General features: G+C 34.1%; 1 protein-coding gene across 1 annotated transcript; it reads left to right on the top strand.

The window, feature by feature from the left end:
• Nucleotides 1-16,343: 16,343 nt before the first annotated feature.
• Nucleotides 16,344-17,006, top strand: LOC140037963 (uncharacterized). The gene has a single exon (XM_072083152.1). The coding sequence runs from the start codon at nt 16,344-16,346 to the stop codon at nt 17,004-17,006; it is 663 nt and encodes a 220-aa protein (XP_071939253.1).

The following is a 17,006-nucleotide window of genomic DNA, read 5'->3' as shown; positions in this document are numbered from 1 at the left end:
TCTATTAACAAAGGTAAAAGCACTACAAGCAAGAAATGTGTAAATGATTAATTCTTTACATGGATACTCACCCATCCCTCCACCAAAGAAACTTCAAATGTTCCACATCACAAGGGAACGTTTTACACGTTTTGCATTAAAATCTCAATTTTAGTCCCATCGAACACGTGATTTGTCATTTTGTTAAATTTAGTCCGAGCACGCATTAATATCTTCTTGACAGCATTATATCTGAGAAACTTGACTTTATTGAAGTGGTTTGTTGTTTATACAATTTTCGCATCAAACGAGTTTTTGAATTTAAGGACACTAATTACTAGTAGGCTATAAACAAATCAAACTCCTTCGAACTACTTATGAGGTTGCACGCTTAAAATTTGAATTTGCATTTGTGTTGAACGAACTCAAGTATAACGTTAGCAATTCAAATAAATTGACAAGTTCCAAATCAAGCAAGTGTATGTAAGATTCGAAACCTAAACACTTACCTACCTCATTTAGTCATTTTTGCCATTTCACTTTTTTTTTTCCTTTTTCGAATTAATTTACCAACTAACAACAAGCGACCTGGAGCCATTTACTTTCTAAAATCGAGACATCTAATAACATCTTTTCCACATTCACTATTTTTGTCCTCTTCTTCTTCTTTTTCTTTTTTAATTAAAAGCAATTGGAAGCTACTGTTTAATTACATTAAATAAGTCTAGGCATCTAAAAAAACTTGTAAAGAGGAGTCTCTGTTCATAGTTTTGGTGTTACTTGAAGAGTGTATTTTAAGATTGGAGCTTTAGACCTTGAATATACTTGCAAATTCAGTATGCATAGATACTTTTTAAAATAAAGAAATTAGTGCTAAAAACTTAAATAGTCTTTCCTAAGATTTATTGTCTTTCTTTTATTTTGTTCCAGAAAAAATCTCATTTCCAACTTAGTTACTATTGTAAAATGTGCAATATTGTTTGGATGAAATGTATATAAAAGTCTACTTATAGAAGGTGATTTGCAGACACAAAAGATTCAAATTGTAGATCATATGATCCTGATAAACTTTCAACTCTCATATAAATGCATAACTAGTTTATTTGTGCCTCATGCTACGCATGAGGGTGCCCAGTTTTTGGTTTTGTTGTTAGTTTTGTTTGTGAAGTTAATAGTAGATGTGTGTCAATTTGGTGATGAGAAGGCGGTAGTTTATGATATATGTACATACATTGCATTCTAGCAGTTTGTACATTAGCAGAAGCTGTTCACTATAGCATAGAAAGTTCATATAAAGAACTGTAGACAAAAGTAGCAAAAGCTGGTATGTATATTAGCAGAAATTGGTCATTAGCAAAAGTAGGTGACTTTATGGTACCAAACTGATATCAATAGCTAATGCAAAACATAGGGAGGATGTGTGGTTTTAGTTGGCTTTTTGGTGCTTTGGCTGGTCAGTGATTGTTCTTGTTGAATCTTTTTTTTAGTTGTTGGAGCTTGTGCGGTGGTTGGATTGGTTGTGTCTTTGGTTGAATCTGTAGTTACTATTTCCTGATCAGGTAGTTTCGATGATGAGGCTTCATTGGTGGTTGATGTAGGTGTCTGTGTAGGATCTTCAATTGGCAGGCAAGCGAGAATGTTGTATTTTGCTACAACTGTGTTGTGTAGAGGATGGGTGAATTTCCTGACTTGAAAACGAAATGTGCTCATATGGAGCTTCATATTGATGTCTGCAATGTCTGGAAGTTGGTTCTATGGACATTGGTTTATGAATGAGTATGTGTTTGGTTTTATATATGAGTATTGTGAATAAATGTGTATTCTATAAAAGGTAATATTGTTATTGTTAATGTTGAAAATTACCTTCAGTGCCATGTAGAGTATGTTTTCAGCCGAGATGTTGAGGTTGTATTGAGCATGCTGATCTTCAATTTGTGCAGTAATTGTTCCAATTGTATTAGATAGTTGGACTAAGAACCTGAGCTTGCATTAAGTGTTATGATTTTGTTCTGTTATGATCAGAAGAATATTATGAATTAGTGTGTGAATATGTTTCTGAGTTTACCGTGGTAGTGGTTTTGCAAATGTCATGTTGCAATGACGGCATAAGAAGTTGAAATTTGCTTGAGCTCCAGTTTGTTTTTTGCAATTGGAAGCTGGACTAGTGAGGATGTAGAGTCGATGTTGAGGCTGAACCATCTCTGCTTTGGCCTTGATCTAGAATGGCTTTGCCTATAAGATTTCAAGTGATAAAATATTAGATTTTGTTGTGATAGCATTTGTTATTGAATATGTTGTATCTTGTACTGATATATGTAGTAGTTGTACCAGGTAAGGAGTATTCAGTGCATAGCTGATGCCGTGCATATGCTCTTCAGGAGTAGGTTGCACTATTTGATGAGCTGCATCATAAAGTTTTTGTGCCAAAACTTGTTCAATATAAGGTCTGTTTGCTTTGGTCCTATTAGATTGTATAGGATGGTGTTAGATTTTGGTAATAATGTGTGTGTCTAACAAATAAATAAGTATTGACTTTGTAAACTCACCAACTTTTGAGTTCTAGTGCTTGGGGGATTTGTGGATCAAACAAGATAGCACTCATTGTTTGTGTCTCAACAGATAAGATTGGTATATGATTATTTGGAAGGCTAGTATCATGTTTTGTAAAGCAGGGGATATACTTTACTTTTGTAAGTTTATATGAATTAGAGAAAGAACAACATACCATGTATTGAAGTCACTTTGGCTCTTGTTATAATCAATGTTGGGGATTGATTTAAGATCCTCAGAAGGTACTGTGCTTCAATATCAATGAATTCTTGCCACATTGTAAGTATCATTGGCTTTTGCCTATATCAATTGTCAATGGTTAACATGAATATCGTGTTGTATTGTACTTTGTTAATTTGCATTGTTTTTATACTTACTTTTGATTCAGGATGATGAATTCTTCAAAAAAGGACAATCGCCTCTTTGTCGTGCAATGAAGCGTCGGGGAAGAGCTCCAATGACAGTGCATAGCAGAGCTGAGAGAAGAGCATTAACTATTAGTATTGATATGTAAGAATCATTGTATTAACAATGTAATGAAAATCATTAAAGTGAAGTAGTACTTATTGGATTTGTATTTGTATCGATGTGCTTATAGAAGTCTCTGAATGGTGTGAAATTGTAGCACTAATCAACTGGATACTAGTTTTCTTGATCTACTTCTTTGATGAATGTACCTTTGGTCAAGGTTAGTTGGAAAGGTGAAGTGCAATATCTGAAATTTTCTGTTGTTATGAGCTCCACTTTTGCATTGGCAATGTAATATGTAGAGTGCAAGAGAAGTGCTTCATCTAAAGCCTGTATATCTCTTGTGTATGAGACTGCTTGGATTGTACTTTTCTGTATTTTGTAGTAACAGAGAATAAAAGAAAATGAATGAGTTTTTACTTCTATTTTCTAGAACATTTTTGTTATGTACTTCTTATAGGAGTAAATTTACCTCTTTATCAATGAACATATATTTTTGGAATGTAGTGCTTCCATCTTTAGTCATACGAGGAGCTGTTTTCTCAATTAGAATAACTTTTGCAACCCAGTCTTCTTTTCCTTGTGCCATTTCAGTAATCGGAATGTATAGGTCTTATATTTCACTACAATATTAGCTAGCATTTGTGCATATACATAAGTATATATAGTGTTATTAGTGTAGTGCTGAAAAAAGAGCTGGTCAAAGTATCAGTATGTAACTAAAGTAAAAAAGCTACGTACAAATTCATAAGAAGATGGAAATTACTAAGCAAAGTTCAGAAGGATGAGCAAAACAATAGGCAGAATGTAAAGAAGTGAAAATCAGCTATTAGCTAGTACTAAAAGCATTTGTTGATAAACTATCTAATTAAAGCAAAAATCTATGTACAGATTTATTAGAAGATCCAAAATGCTAAGCAATGTTCAAAAACATGAGCAAAATAATAGAGAAAATGTGAGAAAGTAAGAATTAGCTATTAGCTACTGTTGAAAGCATTTATTGATAGACAACATTTCGTGTAAAATTGGTGCTTTGTCTTTGTTTGTGTGATGGCTGTATCAGAACTTTAATGTTAGTAGCTGTCTGTGCTCTTCATAAAGAAACATTAAGCTGTCCATGGGAGAAAACTGGCTCTCTGAGGTAAAGCCCGACATAATCAAGCGTTTGTCCTTGGGCTTTATTAATGGTCATTGCGAAATACAAGCATAGTGGATATTGAGTTCTCTTGAACGGCACTGAAGACAATTCATCATCAGAAGCTTGTAATGGTATCCTTGGAGTGAAAACAATTTTTCCTGCAAAAGAGTCAAATGCTATATGTGCTTGAATTATATTATTTGAAAATTCGTTACAGATTAGGTGTATACCATTTGATAGACCCTCACTTGGATTGATGTTCCTAAGAAGCATCAGTGGATAGTTCTTTTTTAGTATTAGCTCATGCAAAGGAAGGCCCCTAGGTGTAAGAGAATGCAATAGATCTTGATCTTGCAATTGCACTGAAGAGTCCAAGGATTAATCATCGCTGAAGTAGGTTCTCTCTGCTCCTGAAATTTTCATTATCAATTTATGGTTAATTTGATGGACAAAATCATTTCTTGTCATTAATATTGCTCGATTGATGATATATCATGATGTGGAAGTAATATGGTCCATATTTGGGAATACAGTATCAATCAAAGCATTTATCGAAGTTTCATCACCTTGAAAAGGAATGTTGATTGATTTTGGTATCTGAACTTTATCTTGATCAGTAGTTTGCTCTATTCCATCTCTAATTCTTATTCAGAATGTTCAGAAATCTGGATCAAGTCTTGCTCTCATATTGACTGTTAATCTGATCTTTTCGAATTTGTTCCATAATGGTGGCATGACAAGACTAGTATCTATGATATCTTCTTTGGTACCATGTATGATTGCTGGTAAGGTTTGACGAAAATCACCACCAAAGATAATTACTTTTCCACCAAATAAATAGCTGTTATTTGTTATGTCTTGTAACATCTTGTGAAGAGCTTCAATTGATTTCCTTTTAGCCATAGTAGCTTTATCCCATATAATGAGCTTAGCATCTCTGATTAGTTGAGCTAAAATACTTTGCTTGCTGATGTTGCAGCTCTTATTTTCGTCATTAATGGGAATTTTGAATCTTGAGTGTGCAGTTCGACCTCCAGGAAGAATGGATACTGCTACACCTGATGTTGCAGTAGCAAGTGCTATGTAGCCTTGTGATCTTATTGTTGCAAGCAGAGCTTTATAAGAGGTAAGTTTTTGCAGTTCCTCCTGGTCCATCAACGAAAAATGCTTTTGATATATTATTGTTGACACAATGTAATACTTTATCAAAAGCAATTTCTGCTCTTCGTTTAGTTGATATACTGAGAGCAAATCTTCTTCAGGAGTGATGATATTTTTTTCTATTTGAAGTTCTTTTGTGTCCATGTCATTTTGTAGTAGTGTATTTGGTAATAACTGAAAACCATAGTCTGTAATCTGTTTCCCCATTGCTCTCAAATGCATATCTATAATCTGCAATACTCTAGCATTGACAACTTCTGCAGATAATGTTTTATTCTGTCGAATGTCCTCAAAAAGAAAATCCTTAAACTTTAGCCACAACTCTTTGCAGTTTGGAGGATTGCAGTAGACTAAAATCGTAGCAAATAAATGACGAAGTGAAGATGGCATTTGATATGCGACAGCCACTACTAAACAAATATCTGCACTATTATCAGCTTGTAATAGACCTAAGAATTCTGCAACTTGTCTGAAGGATGTTGCAATTCTGCCATTAATCACTTTTAGATCATGAAATCATGTTGGTATTTTAACATGCTTTAATAAAAGTCTTAAATAGTACCTTTCACCTTGAGAAGGATGAACTCCAACAATTCTTCCAATTACATCTCTTAGCTATCGCAATGACCAGTATCTTGACTTAGCATCCCATACAAAGTATTGAGGAAAATCTGTATATAGACGATTCAAGGCTCTGTTTGGATTCAGACTTTTTTCAAAAATAATTTTTTATCTACAATGTTACAGTAATATATAAATAAAAACAACTCCAAAAACACTATATCCATATAATATATCAAAAGCAACTCCAGATATATAAAAAAATACACAACTATCCATCACTCTCCACCACCACGGCCACCACCCCCACACCCACAACCCTCTCTCCTTCTCCTCCTCCTTTTTTCCTCGTCCTCTCTCTCCTCATCCTTTCTCTTTTCTTCTTTCCCTTTTTCCGTCCCCCAATTTCCTTCCCCTCGACTGACCACAACTTTCCTAGTCACAATCAAATCTGATCGCGACCAGAAGCCGCGACCAAAACGGTCGTGATTAGAGTGATGGCTAAAGTTGCAACTACTACCCGCGAGTGGGAGAGGGGTTTGAAGTTGGAGGGAAAGAGGGGAGGGGGAAAAGGAAAAAGGGAGAGGAGAGATGGAGGAGAAAGAGGAAGAGAAAAAGGAAGGGGAGGGGGAAGAAATAGAGGGGAGGAGGAGAGGAAGAGAAAGGAGAGGGGGAGGAAAAGAGAGGGGATAGTGGTGGATCGTGTAAAATTTTACAAAAAATATCCCAAAAAATTGTAAATTATAAAAATAATCAAAAATATTTTTTAAAAATACTTCTAAAAATAATCCAAAAAATATTTACAGTAAAAGATTTTCATATACACAACTATAGTAAATTTTTTGAAAAACACCTCTAAAATCAGCTAATCCAGACAGAGCCTTTTTACAAAATTGTCATACTTATTCATCTAAAAGCATTTTTTACAACATTATCAATAGATTATTGATCTGAAAAAGTGATTGGTTGTTGATTTTTCAGATGCACTGATTGGATGTTAATTGTTAGCAATTTTATGATTAATTTTTCCCTTTGTCCTTGCCAAATATTGTTTTAATTGTTAACATATACTTATATTTGGTATTTGGACCTAATTTCAGGAAGTGGAGCAGAAAAATGCTACAAAGAGAGACCTTCTTGAGAGAATGCTCTACCCTGGGAAGCTTCCAAGATATTTACAAATCTGGCTCCACATTGTGCTACAACCGAGTCCTTTCCTTTTGCTGACTAGGAGTTTACTAGTATTAGGGAGTTCTACCAGAATTAGGAAACGAAATACAAGAAACATTCGGTAGTGCTTTACCTTTTGTCGTCTTTTCCTTATTCGACAGGGAGCAACTAGAAAGAAAGTCAGTCATTGTTTAGATTGAGGAGATTCGACTCTTTTATCTTTTGTCCCGTTTCTTCGTTTTGGGTTTTTCCGTTTTCTTCTATTAAGACTACTAGAACACAGTATTATTATTCTTCTTGATTATTAGAGAAAAAAATATGCCTTTGAAATCATTTGAACTGCGTGAAAATTTTCTTATGAGGCGTGGCTAAGATTTTCATCTAGTCAAGGATCAACGCGATGACGCAGTCCTGAATATCTGTGAGATTGTATTAGTTTTCATGCGTTCCTTAATTTATTAATATTTGCATGTTCTCCATTTGAATTTCTATGGGATTATTTTGTTAATTGGATGTCAAGGACCCGATATTCAAGGTGACTTGTTAATCTCCTGTCAAATTAATCAATTAAATCCGTAATTATTTAATCAATTAATGTCAGTGCCAACTAGCGTCTATACACACTAAGGGAACGTGCGATCTAATCTAAATAACCCTCGTAGCGTGTTATTGATTAGGGTTAGGTTTTTCTAATTCTTAATACAATTAGGGAGTTGATTCCTATGATCGTACCTAGGAGTGTTTTCTGGTTAGGGGTAATCAATGATCGTACCTTGGTTATCGATAAACTAAAGAAAAGCTAGTCGTCAGAGCTTGTTAGCGACTATAACTAACCTATTAATAAATTAAGTGAACCTCCCTTGCATCGATGATCGGATGAACGGACTGTGTCTGAGAAGTTGTATCCTTGGCTAGAATTTGTTTATTATTAGTTTAATTCCTGTCTACATTCGTGCTAGTTAATTATTTGTTTTTGGTTAAATTGTTTAATTGTTTTAGCTTTATTCCGATAAAACCCTCCATTGCCAATTGGAACTTCAAAGAGACAAATACCTCAGTCCCTAAGGAGACGGCCTTACTTGCCATTTATATAAATCAATAATTCCTTGTGAATAAGCAATCCCATTCTGGTATATCGGATTAAGCAAACTTTTTGGGAATAAGGTGAATCAAGTAACCCATTGCACATCTAGAGTCCCTGCTCCAGTATTTAGAATCGATTTTTTATTACTTTAATTGGCAAATAGGTTTATTTTTATTATTGCACAGGCTCGACACCTGTCATGCACTGGTAGAGTCATTACAGAGGGATGCATTTCATTAAGATCAAAACTATATATTCTCCACATAGTTTTTTGTGCTAAAATCCATCTAGTTGATTGAAAGTTCTTGATTTCATCAAGCATTTGATTTGCTTCTGCATTGCTGAGCTGATATAATATTTTGTCATGACCCTTGTAGATGTATTTATATATGTACTTAACTACTTGTATAGTGGAACATATTTCTACGTTCATGTGGCAGTCAAATCTAGACAAAAGATATGCATTGTAAGGAACTACCCACTGATTATCCAAATGATGTCCTCGAACCTTGACAGTCCTTTTGTTATTAGTTCGTCGATAGATTGGATAAGAGTTCTGGCCATGTCTTGTTGATCCAGCAAATTATTTTGGATAGTTGTCCTTGCAAATTCCAGTTTTCTGCATACAAGAACAGTTTGGATTCATTTGTCCACAGGGTCCGTGTATCATATGTTGTGCTACTAAAGAGTGCGGATGCTTATGTATATGAATATCAGGTAGCTCAGCAGAAACAATGCGATCATATGCTTCTGGGGTCAGTAACTTAAAGCAATGCTTTAGAATGATAAGAAAATGTGCATGCGCAGGACCACGTTTTTGAAACTCAATAACATATATGTAAGCTGTAACTTTGTCAAAAATATGTTTCTTGAAAAGCTCGTTCTTTAACATTTGCAACTTAGTTCCAAAAACTCGAGATACCAGATCAAGCCTATTCTCTATCTTCTCTGTTGGCAACAAAAGCTTCTTGATTTCTGGCCAATTTTTGTTGCAGGTCATTGTTAAAAAAATGTCTAGCTTGCCATATCGCTGAACCAAAGTCATTGCATCTAAATAACGACGCTTTATGTCTCGTGGACCACCAATAAAGCTGCGAGGCAATATGAATCTTTTGCCAACATTTGAGCCATTGATTTCTCCACTTGAGATGCTATCAAGAAGACCTTGATATAACTCTATCCGAAGACGATTCTGGTTCTGATCATTTCTGAAAAAATCAAGTCATGATATTTCAATCTTGATGTATATGTCAACCACGTACTGTTGGAGTAGCCTTCTAATATGCAAGAGCATTGATTTGTCTTCAGGTCTAATCTGTGGCTTGTAGCAATAATATTCTCTGCAAGATACATATTTTCGCTTTTTGCTGCAACTGTTTGTAGAAAAGTGAATAATTAGGCATAATATGTAATGAGTGCAGCTAATGTGAATTGATTTTGAATATAAATTTTGAATATATGTGATTAATAATACTTTGGTTTTCGGCATGTATAACATCTTCTGCAGTCATGAACATATTTACTGAAACTGTTCTTTCTCCTAGACAGGTTGCACCTAAAGTAGTATTATTTTGTGCATTTGAAAGTTTTTTTATTCCTGGATGTCATCCTAGTTCTCCATTTAGGAATATAAGTGGATATTGCATTGGATCATAGGGTCCATAATAGTGCTTCACAATCTGAGCATTCCTACTTTTTGAATATACTTGAATGTGTTTGCTATTAGTTTGATCAGAGGTCTGTCATTCTGTCCAGAGAACAGCAACCTGTGAGACTGTTGGCTTGTTGTAAATGTGCTGATCAACTATTGGATTTGATTGCAACATTATTCTATATTCATCTAGATTAGGCAAGTCTTGCAATCCATGAAAAAATGATGAGTATGGATTTACTTTTAATAGATTAGCCAACATTGCTATCAATTTTTTTTCTGAACTTGCTTGATATGGAAATACGATTATCTACTTCATGCTCAGTATCATAGAAATACAAATGCAAATTCACTGGCTTTTGACCATCAACAGGAACTAATGGATTTATAAAATGATAAATCTGATCTTGCACTCGAAAAGTATAGAAACCATTGTATTTTTTTCCTAGTTCCTTATCACAATACATTCCTACTGAAGTAAAAGCAAACATATTATTATAGCTGCGTATACAATTGCGAAAATCTGCAGCCTCATCATTGTTATTGAGATATAGTAACATCAATTCTCGAGGCATCTCAGTTTCAAGGAGTCAAATTTCACCTGATGAACAACAAAAACCAAGAGGCTCTAGTGAAATTTTTTTGCTCCACAGTGTTTATAAGAAGGAGCTTCTGGTAATATCATTGCTTCTATAGCAATGTCTTGCAGAATATCTCTTTCTTGTCTTTGACAACGTTGTTGAGATCGCTGAGCACGTTTTTGAGATCCAAGAGTGCCATTGTTTGTTGCTCTACTACTTGAAGCAATTTGATGACAATCATTGTTTATCATTGTACTGATTGAAGGAATGTCAACAGCAGAAGTGTGAATAACATTTGCTGTTTGAGAACTCTGTGTATCTAGGAATGATTCTAACTTGCCAGAGGTGAAGATATCATTAGAATTCTAATCCAAACTAATTATAGCAGGCTTTGATTTGAAAGATCAGCTTTTCTTCCTTTTTTTTTGGTTACATTTTCTTGCATGTTCTAGAATACCAGATCCTGATTCAATGTATTCAATAGGTATTGATTCTAACTTTGTAGAGGTGAAGATATTATCAGAATTCTGATCTAGGTTAATCATAGTAGCTTTTGAACTTGAAGAATCACATTTTCTTCTTTTCTGCTGATTACATTTTCCTAGTTGTTCTGGAACACAGATGCTAATTGAATATACTCTGGAGAAATTTGCACTGCCATTAATGCTACAGTACAAATGCCTCTGCTAGAATCACCAACCTCTTCTGATCTAGTAACAGTATGACGCTCTCACCGTCATCTATTTCTTTCCTGGTATCGTTCTTCAAGAGTAGCATATTTTCTTTTTGGTGGCATTGTTTATTTGTTAAGCAATAATTAGAACTGCAATTATGCAGGAAACTTAGATAGCTCCAGTCTAAGAAAATGTAAAATTAATCATAGAAATAAACATACAGGTAGGAATAATCAAAGTTGATCATAACCAAAGATATCAGGCAAAAGCTTTAACATAAGCACCTTTATATTCTTATTAATAAAATATAGCAATTTTAATCCATATCAAATACAAGGACTCGGATAAGAAAACGAAACTAACCGATCAACCGTTGATGATGATCCCTCAACAATTTGCACCAGAACCAGGCTTAAACAGCCACCTGCAATTCGATACATAGATAAAAAAAACATAGAAACGAGAGATGAAGAGCTCATTTTATAGGAATCAAACTTGCAGAGCATATAGGAATCAAACTTGTAGACTACAATACGTATACACTTGAACTTATTTGCAGACTTTGAATGGTTCTCTGTTTCTACACTTTAATTTTGACCCATACATATATAGAATCCACACATGCAGTGCAGAATGCATAACAATTCTGTAAGTTAAAGCTACGAACTACTTATCCATAATCATCTAACCTCGAATTGAACTCATATACCACAGCTACAACCTAATCCAAAAAACATCATGAACTCATACACCACAGCGGCTACTATATAATGCATGATGAAGACATTTAATATGAAAATAGCTTCATGCATGCAACAAAAGAGATGGAATCGTGACAAAAAGGAATAAGAAGGAACTCACCAGTAGTTTTCAAAGCTACGACAAAAGAACTAAGCAAGAAGACTGCAAAACAGAGCAATTTTGTACTTTATATATGAACTGAGAAATGTCTAAAGCACATTTGCACCATTTTGAAGAGAGACATACAAGACATAGAACTTCACGAGCTCCCAATTGCTTCCATGTAAGCTAACAAAACTACCGTATGTGTTAAGCAAGTCAATCTGTACAACACCAACATATAAAATTGAAATTCCATAATTGACCACCTACTCATGGTGCCCATACGGGACCATCACTATTCCATTCATATGAGCCAACTCCCCTTTTTATACTACTTATGATATGGAACACGGTTGTACCACCAACAACATTTCAAATCGCCAATTAATGAAGCATGCTAACTTTGGCCACTAAAGGCGCAGCAAGGACTACTATGATGCTTGCTGTTGAAACTTTTTTGATGTCGAATTTTTCCTTAAGCAATTAAACCCTTGGGAATTGTTGCGTACAGTTTTTTACGATAAAAATCTATTCCGCGAGATGACCTCTGAGAACTATTTCATGAGTCATTAACAAATGAATTTATGTGCATTAATGACTTTTTTTTTGGTTATTGATTTTTTTTTTGGGTCAAATTGAGAACATTACAGTGATTGAATAATAACGATTTTAACTCAGCTGGATATGTGCATTTTTGGTGATGGGTTTGATCCACGTTTCTAAGATTGTGGCTGGCATTTGATGCTGCATGTTACCGAGTCCACTATAAAATAAAATGAGTAAATTGTACCATTAGTTTAAGTGCTACTTTCTCCCATGTGTACCTAATCTAATCACCTACATCTATTAATAGTGGCCATGTCAAAATAACTACTTTTCCAGGAGCATTACACTCCCGTTAACCAAAATGCCTTGGAAGAAAACACTCCCTAAAATGTTGTATCTGGTACGAATATTACTCAAAAATTTGGGACCAAACATCTTTCCAATTGGTCTCCTTTGGTCTCCCCCCCAAAAACAAAAAAAAAATGTCGTTTTTCTTTTACTTTTTATGTTTGTAATAAAGTTTCTCCTAAGGTTTTTTACTCAGAGTTTCTTTTCTCCTAAAGACTCCTAGTAAGAGTTTTTTCCTATTATAGGAATTTTTAGTAAGAGTCCTAGTATTTTTGTAGCTTTTCTATTTCTTGTATTATATCTGAATTTTTTTTGATATTTGGTTGTCTAATCTAAAACTTAGATCTTTCTCATATGATCTCACCATAATATTTGCTCTTGGATCAGTGCATTAGCATATTTGAGAGGAAGCAAGAAGTATGGCAAAACAAGCATAGGTGATCTTGCGGCTATGAATATTTATTTTTAATTTTTTTAGAGATTCATAATGTCATTTTCTATTGATTTTTCAAATCTGCAGTATCTAGTATTTGTCCTTTAGGTCTATTTATATCTATTTATGGTTGACGTAATTTCCACCATTAGTGCAGATTTAATTAAATGATGATGTTTTTATGAAAAGAAATCAGATTTAGCATTAAGAAAACAAATAAATTTTATGTGAAAAAGTTAGAGCTAATAAATGAAAATGCAATGTTTTGTCAAAGGAAGAAGCTCATTTCATGTTGTATTCTGGGCTTATTCTTAATTGATTATATTAACTAATTATATATCCTAATTTTGGATAATCAGTTTTTGTGGTATTCTCAATTGTTTTTATATTCTGATTATAGATTTTTTAATAACAAAAAAACTAAAATCTATAATCATCTAAAAAGTAGTTTTTGTTGATCCTAATTATTCTCTATAATCCCGTTCTACAATCAAATTTTGTAAAATCTAAAACAATCGAAAACAAGGCCTATATCTTACTTCCTATGGCACTCTCTCTCCCACCTTTTATTATATTACATTTGTCTGTAAAAAAGTTCTATTTTAATTCTTTTTATTTTATTTTATCTAGTTCCAATAGCTAAAAACAATATACAACATAATAAAACAACACTAAATAATAGAAACCAAAAAATACAATAGAAAATTCATGACAATTAGTTCCATTTTTCTATGATATTATGTATTTTTAGTTTGTTGTAATTTGCTTCTTACCCTGTTATTAGTTCTGGAATTTAAGGAAAAAAAAGGATTAACATAGGATGTTTGTATAGGACAAACAACAAAACTATAAAAGATAAGATAGAGAGCGGTATAAGGAGCCGAAAAAAAAATTGTTAGGCTTAAATATCCCCAAAAGAAGGGTCCAAAAGACAGTGAATAGACATAAGAAAACTTGCGAGGACCACTTTGCAATTGTATTTCAGGTGGAGTGATGGGACAAAAATGCCCCTACAACAAATAAATTATTTTGACACGGGGCCTACTTTCAACTGACCAAACATAGTGCGAAGTGGATTTCGGGTTTCTACAATTGTTAGTGGAAACTACACCATGTAATGCAGACAGTAGTATGACAAATGTAAATACTAAATTAATAAATATAGATACTAATATAATTATATCTAAAAGCACAATAAATTTTTGGGCAATAATATCAAGGAGAGAGAAAATTTGTTGTATTTTTTTAATAATGTTATTTTAGTGTCTATATTTATTGATTTAGTGTCTACACTTATTATACTACTGTCTACACTGTATGATATTATTCCCATTCATAATTTTAGAAGCCCTTGATCCCTATAGAGTATACAATGTGGAGAAAGAAATAACTAGTTTGACTAGTTTGAGACAAAAAAAAAAAAGGTTTAGTGAAAAAAATGAGAAACACGTGAAAGTTCGATAAATAATGGTGCACTTTGCCCGAAAAAAAAATTCGTATATGGTTGCCTAGAGGTTGTTTTGTGAAACATGGTGTTTGAACACAATATCAGCATTTAACTCCCATCATGAAATAACGATATTTAGCGAGTGAATAAAGTAATTAGAAAGCATTTGGATCCCAAATTAAATCAAATACATCAAGTTTTCTTTTTCTATGTTTTAATGTACTCATCTTAATCTTTCAAGTTTGTATGCATCTGATCAATATCTCAGTCACTTTCGTCCAATTTGCTGAATCTCATATTTTTGTGAATTATATCTTGTCTACCGTAAAATGTGGGCTGAATGTGACCCTAAAATGTGGGCTGAATTTGTTCAAATAAATAGAAAAACTTGTCAAGTCCAAGCAACTAAAAACTTGAAACATGATAGCTTTCAAAAAAACCGTTTTAAAACTTTAATTTTTTTTTTGGGATTAATAATGAGTGATATGTAATGACCATTTGAAAAACCACCACGGGACAAACTGACGCAAGTCCCATTTCACCCCATAAATACTGCCTCAAGTGGGCAAATATTTCACCACAGAGACTAAAAACATAGCCAAGCTTGCCTTCACAAGTGTTCTCCTGCTAATCCCAACTCCAACGATCTCCTCTTTTTTTTCTGCATATAACTTTTTGTTTGTTATCATACATGTATGACGCATCAAATTGCTGTATTTTCGGATTTGATATATGTCATGAAGAACTTTTGATTCTTTGAAAACTGACTAATTAATATGAATTTTTATTGCTGTTGAGCTCATGGCACTAGCTAGTAGATACTGGAAGCTGAGGCAACCACCCCACCAAGAAAGCTGCTGGAATACGACCACCAAGAAATGGAGATGGCTGTAAATTTGCCCACAATTGAGAGCAATGAGCTCCAAGATTGGAGTTCCATATAGAGGAATATGTTCAATTACTGCATTCTGCAACTCTGGTTGTTTTGTTATATGGTAGGCATTGTCGTTGGCATTGTGGGAAAAATAGCTATATCCATTGTAGAGTGAATGAGAAAATTTGTTCTCATAATGACACTCTTGAAAGAATCCAAGGATAATTATCTATCATTCATGTACATAGGATTCATGTATATTAATTATTGATACATGATTTTGGATAGGATTCATGTGTATTAATTATTGATACATGATTTTGGATAGGATACATGTACTTAATACATGATTTTGGAGTTATCTTATTGAGATACATGTATGTACATGAATGTAGTCCTTTGATAAACGTGAAGATAATTATCTGAAATTTAACACTTGTTGCCAATTTCTAACAGTCACCCTTGGCCAGCATCTATAAATATCTCCTTTTGTTTCAAAAGCAAGCGCACTCTCTCTCTCTTTTTCCTTCTTGCATCTTCATCTTTTATAGTGTTCCATATTGCTCTAATTCGAGTTCGCTGTGGTGAAAAAAGTTTGGTGCTGACATATTCACCTTTAATCTGTTGTATCCTGGGAGACAGACGCCTACTTAACCTCGAGCACTCTACCTGGAGGGGGCGAATCTGTTTTAAGGAAATTGTGCTCACAAGCCTCGGATTATTATTATTGTTATTTTCAATTATTTTTTCTTTCTAGGTTGTATTTACTCTTATAGTGTATCAGCCTGTTTTTTTATTATTTCCTCTAACAGTCTTAAAACAGATTCTGTTCTCAATGGCTGACAATACAGGAAGAGAAACCAACAATTCTACTTTTGATGCCTCTGCCTCTGGCACAATTGTGAAACAACCTGAAGGAAAGGTTACTCCTACGGTTTCTACCAACCATAGTGAGAAACCTGAGAAGTTCCATGGCTCGAACTTCAAGACATGGCAACAAAAGATGTTGTTCTATTTGACAACATTGAATCTCTCGAGATTCTTAAGTGAGGATGCTCCAAAGCTGCCTGAAGGCTTAACTGATGCACAAGCTGTCAGTGCTATTGATGCTTGGAAGCACTCTGATTTCCTTTGTCGAAATTATGTCATGAACTGCTTGCATGACTCGCTGTATAACGTGTATCAAATACACAAGACGGCGAAGGCATTATGGGAATCGTTAGATCGAAAATATAAAACCGAAGATGCCAGGGCAAAGAAATTTGTCGTTGGAAAATTTCTAGACTATACAATGGTGGATTCCAAGACTATTATCAGTCAAGTGCAAGAAATTCAGATTATCTTGCATGAGATTCTAGTTGAAGGCATGATTTTGAGTGAAACCTTTCAAGTAGCTGCTGTTATTGAGAAGCTACCTCCTGGGTGGAAGAATTTCAAGAACTATCTCAAGCACAAGCGCAAAGAGATGAGTATGGAGGAACTTATCGTTAGACTTTGA

The sequence above is a fragment of the Coffea arabica genome, chromosome 3c (assembly GCF_036785885.1).
Source record: "Coffea arabica cultivar ET-39 chromosome 3c, Coffea Arabica ET-39 HiFi, whole genome shotgun sequence".
NCBI lineage: Eukaryota > Viridiplantae > Streptophyta > Magnoliopsida > Gentianales > Rubiaceae > Coffea > Coffea arabica.
Note: the sequence above shows the minus strand (reverse complement) of the source record. Positions and strands in the feature narration are given on the sequence as shown.

What these genes read in the sequence shown, in the direction of transcription:
- LOC140037963 (XM_072083152.1), top strand. Translation starts at nt 16,344, where the DNA reads ATGGCTGACAATACAGGAAGAGAAACCAACAATTCTACTTTTGATGCC.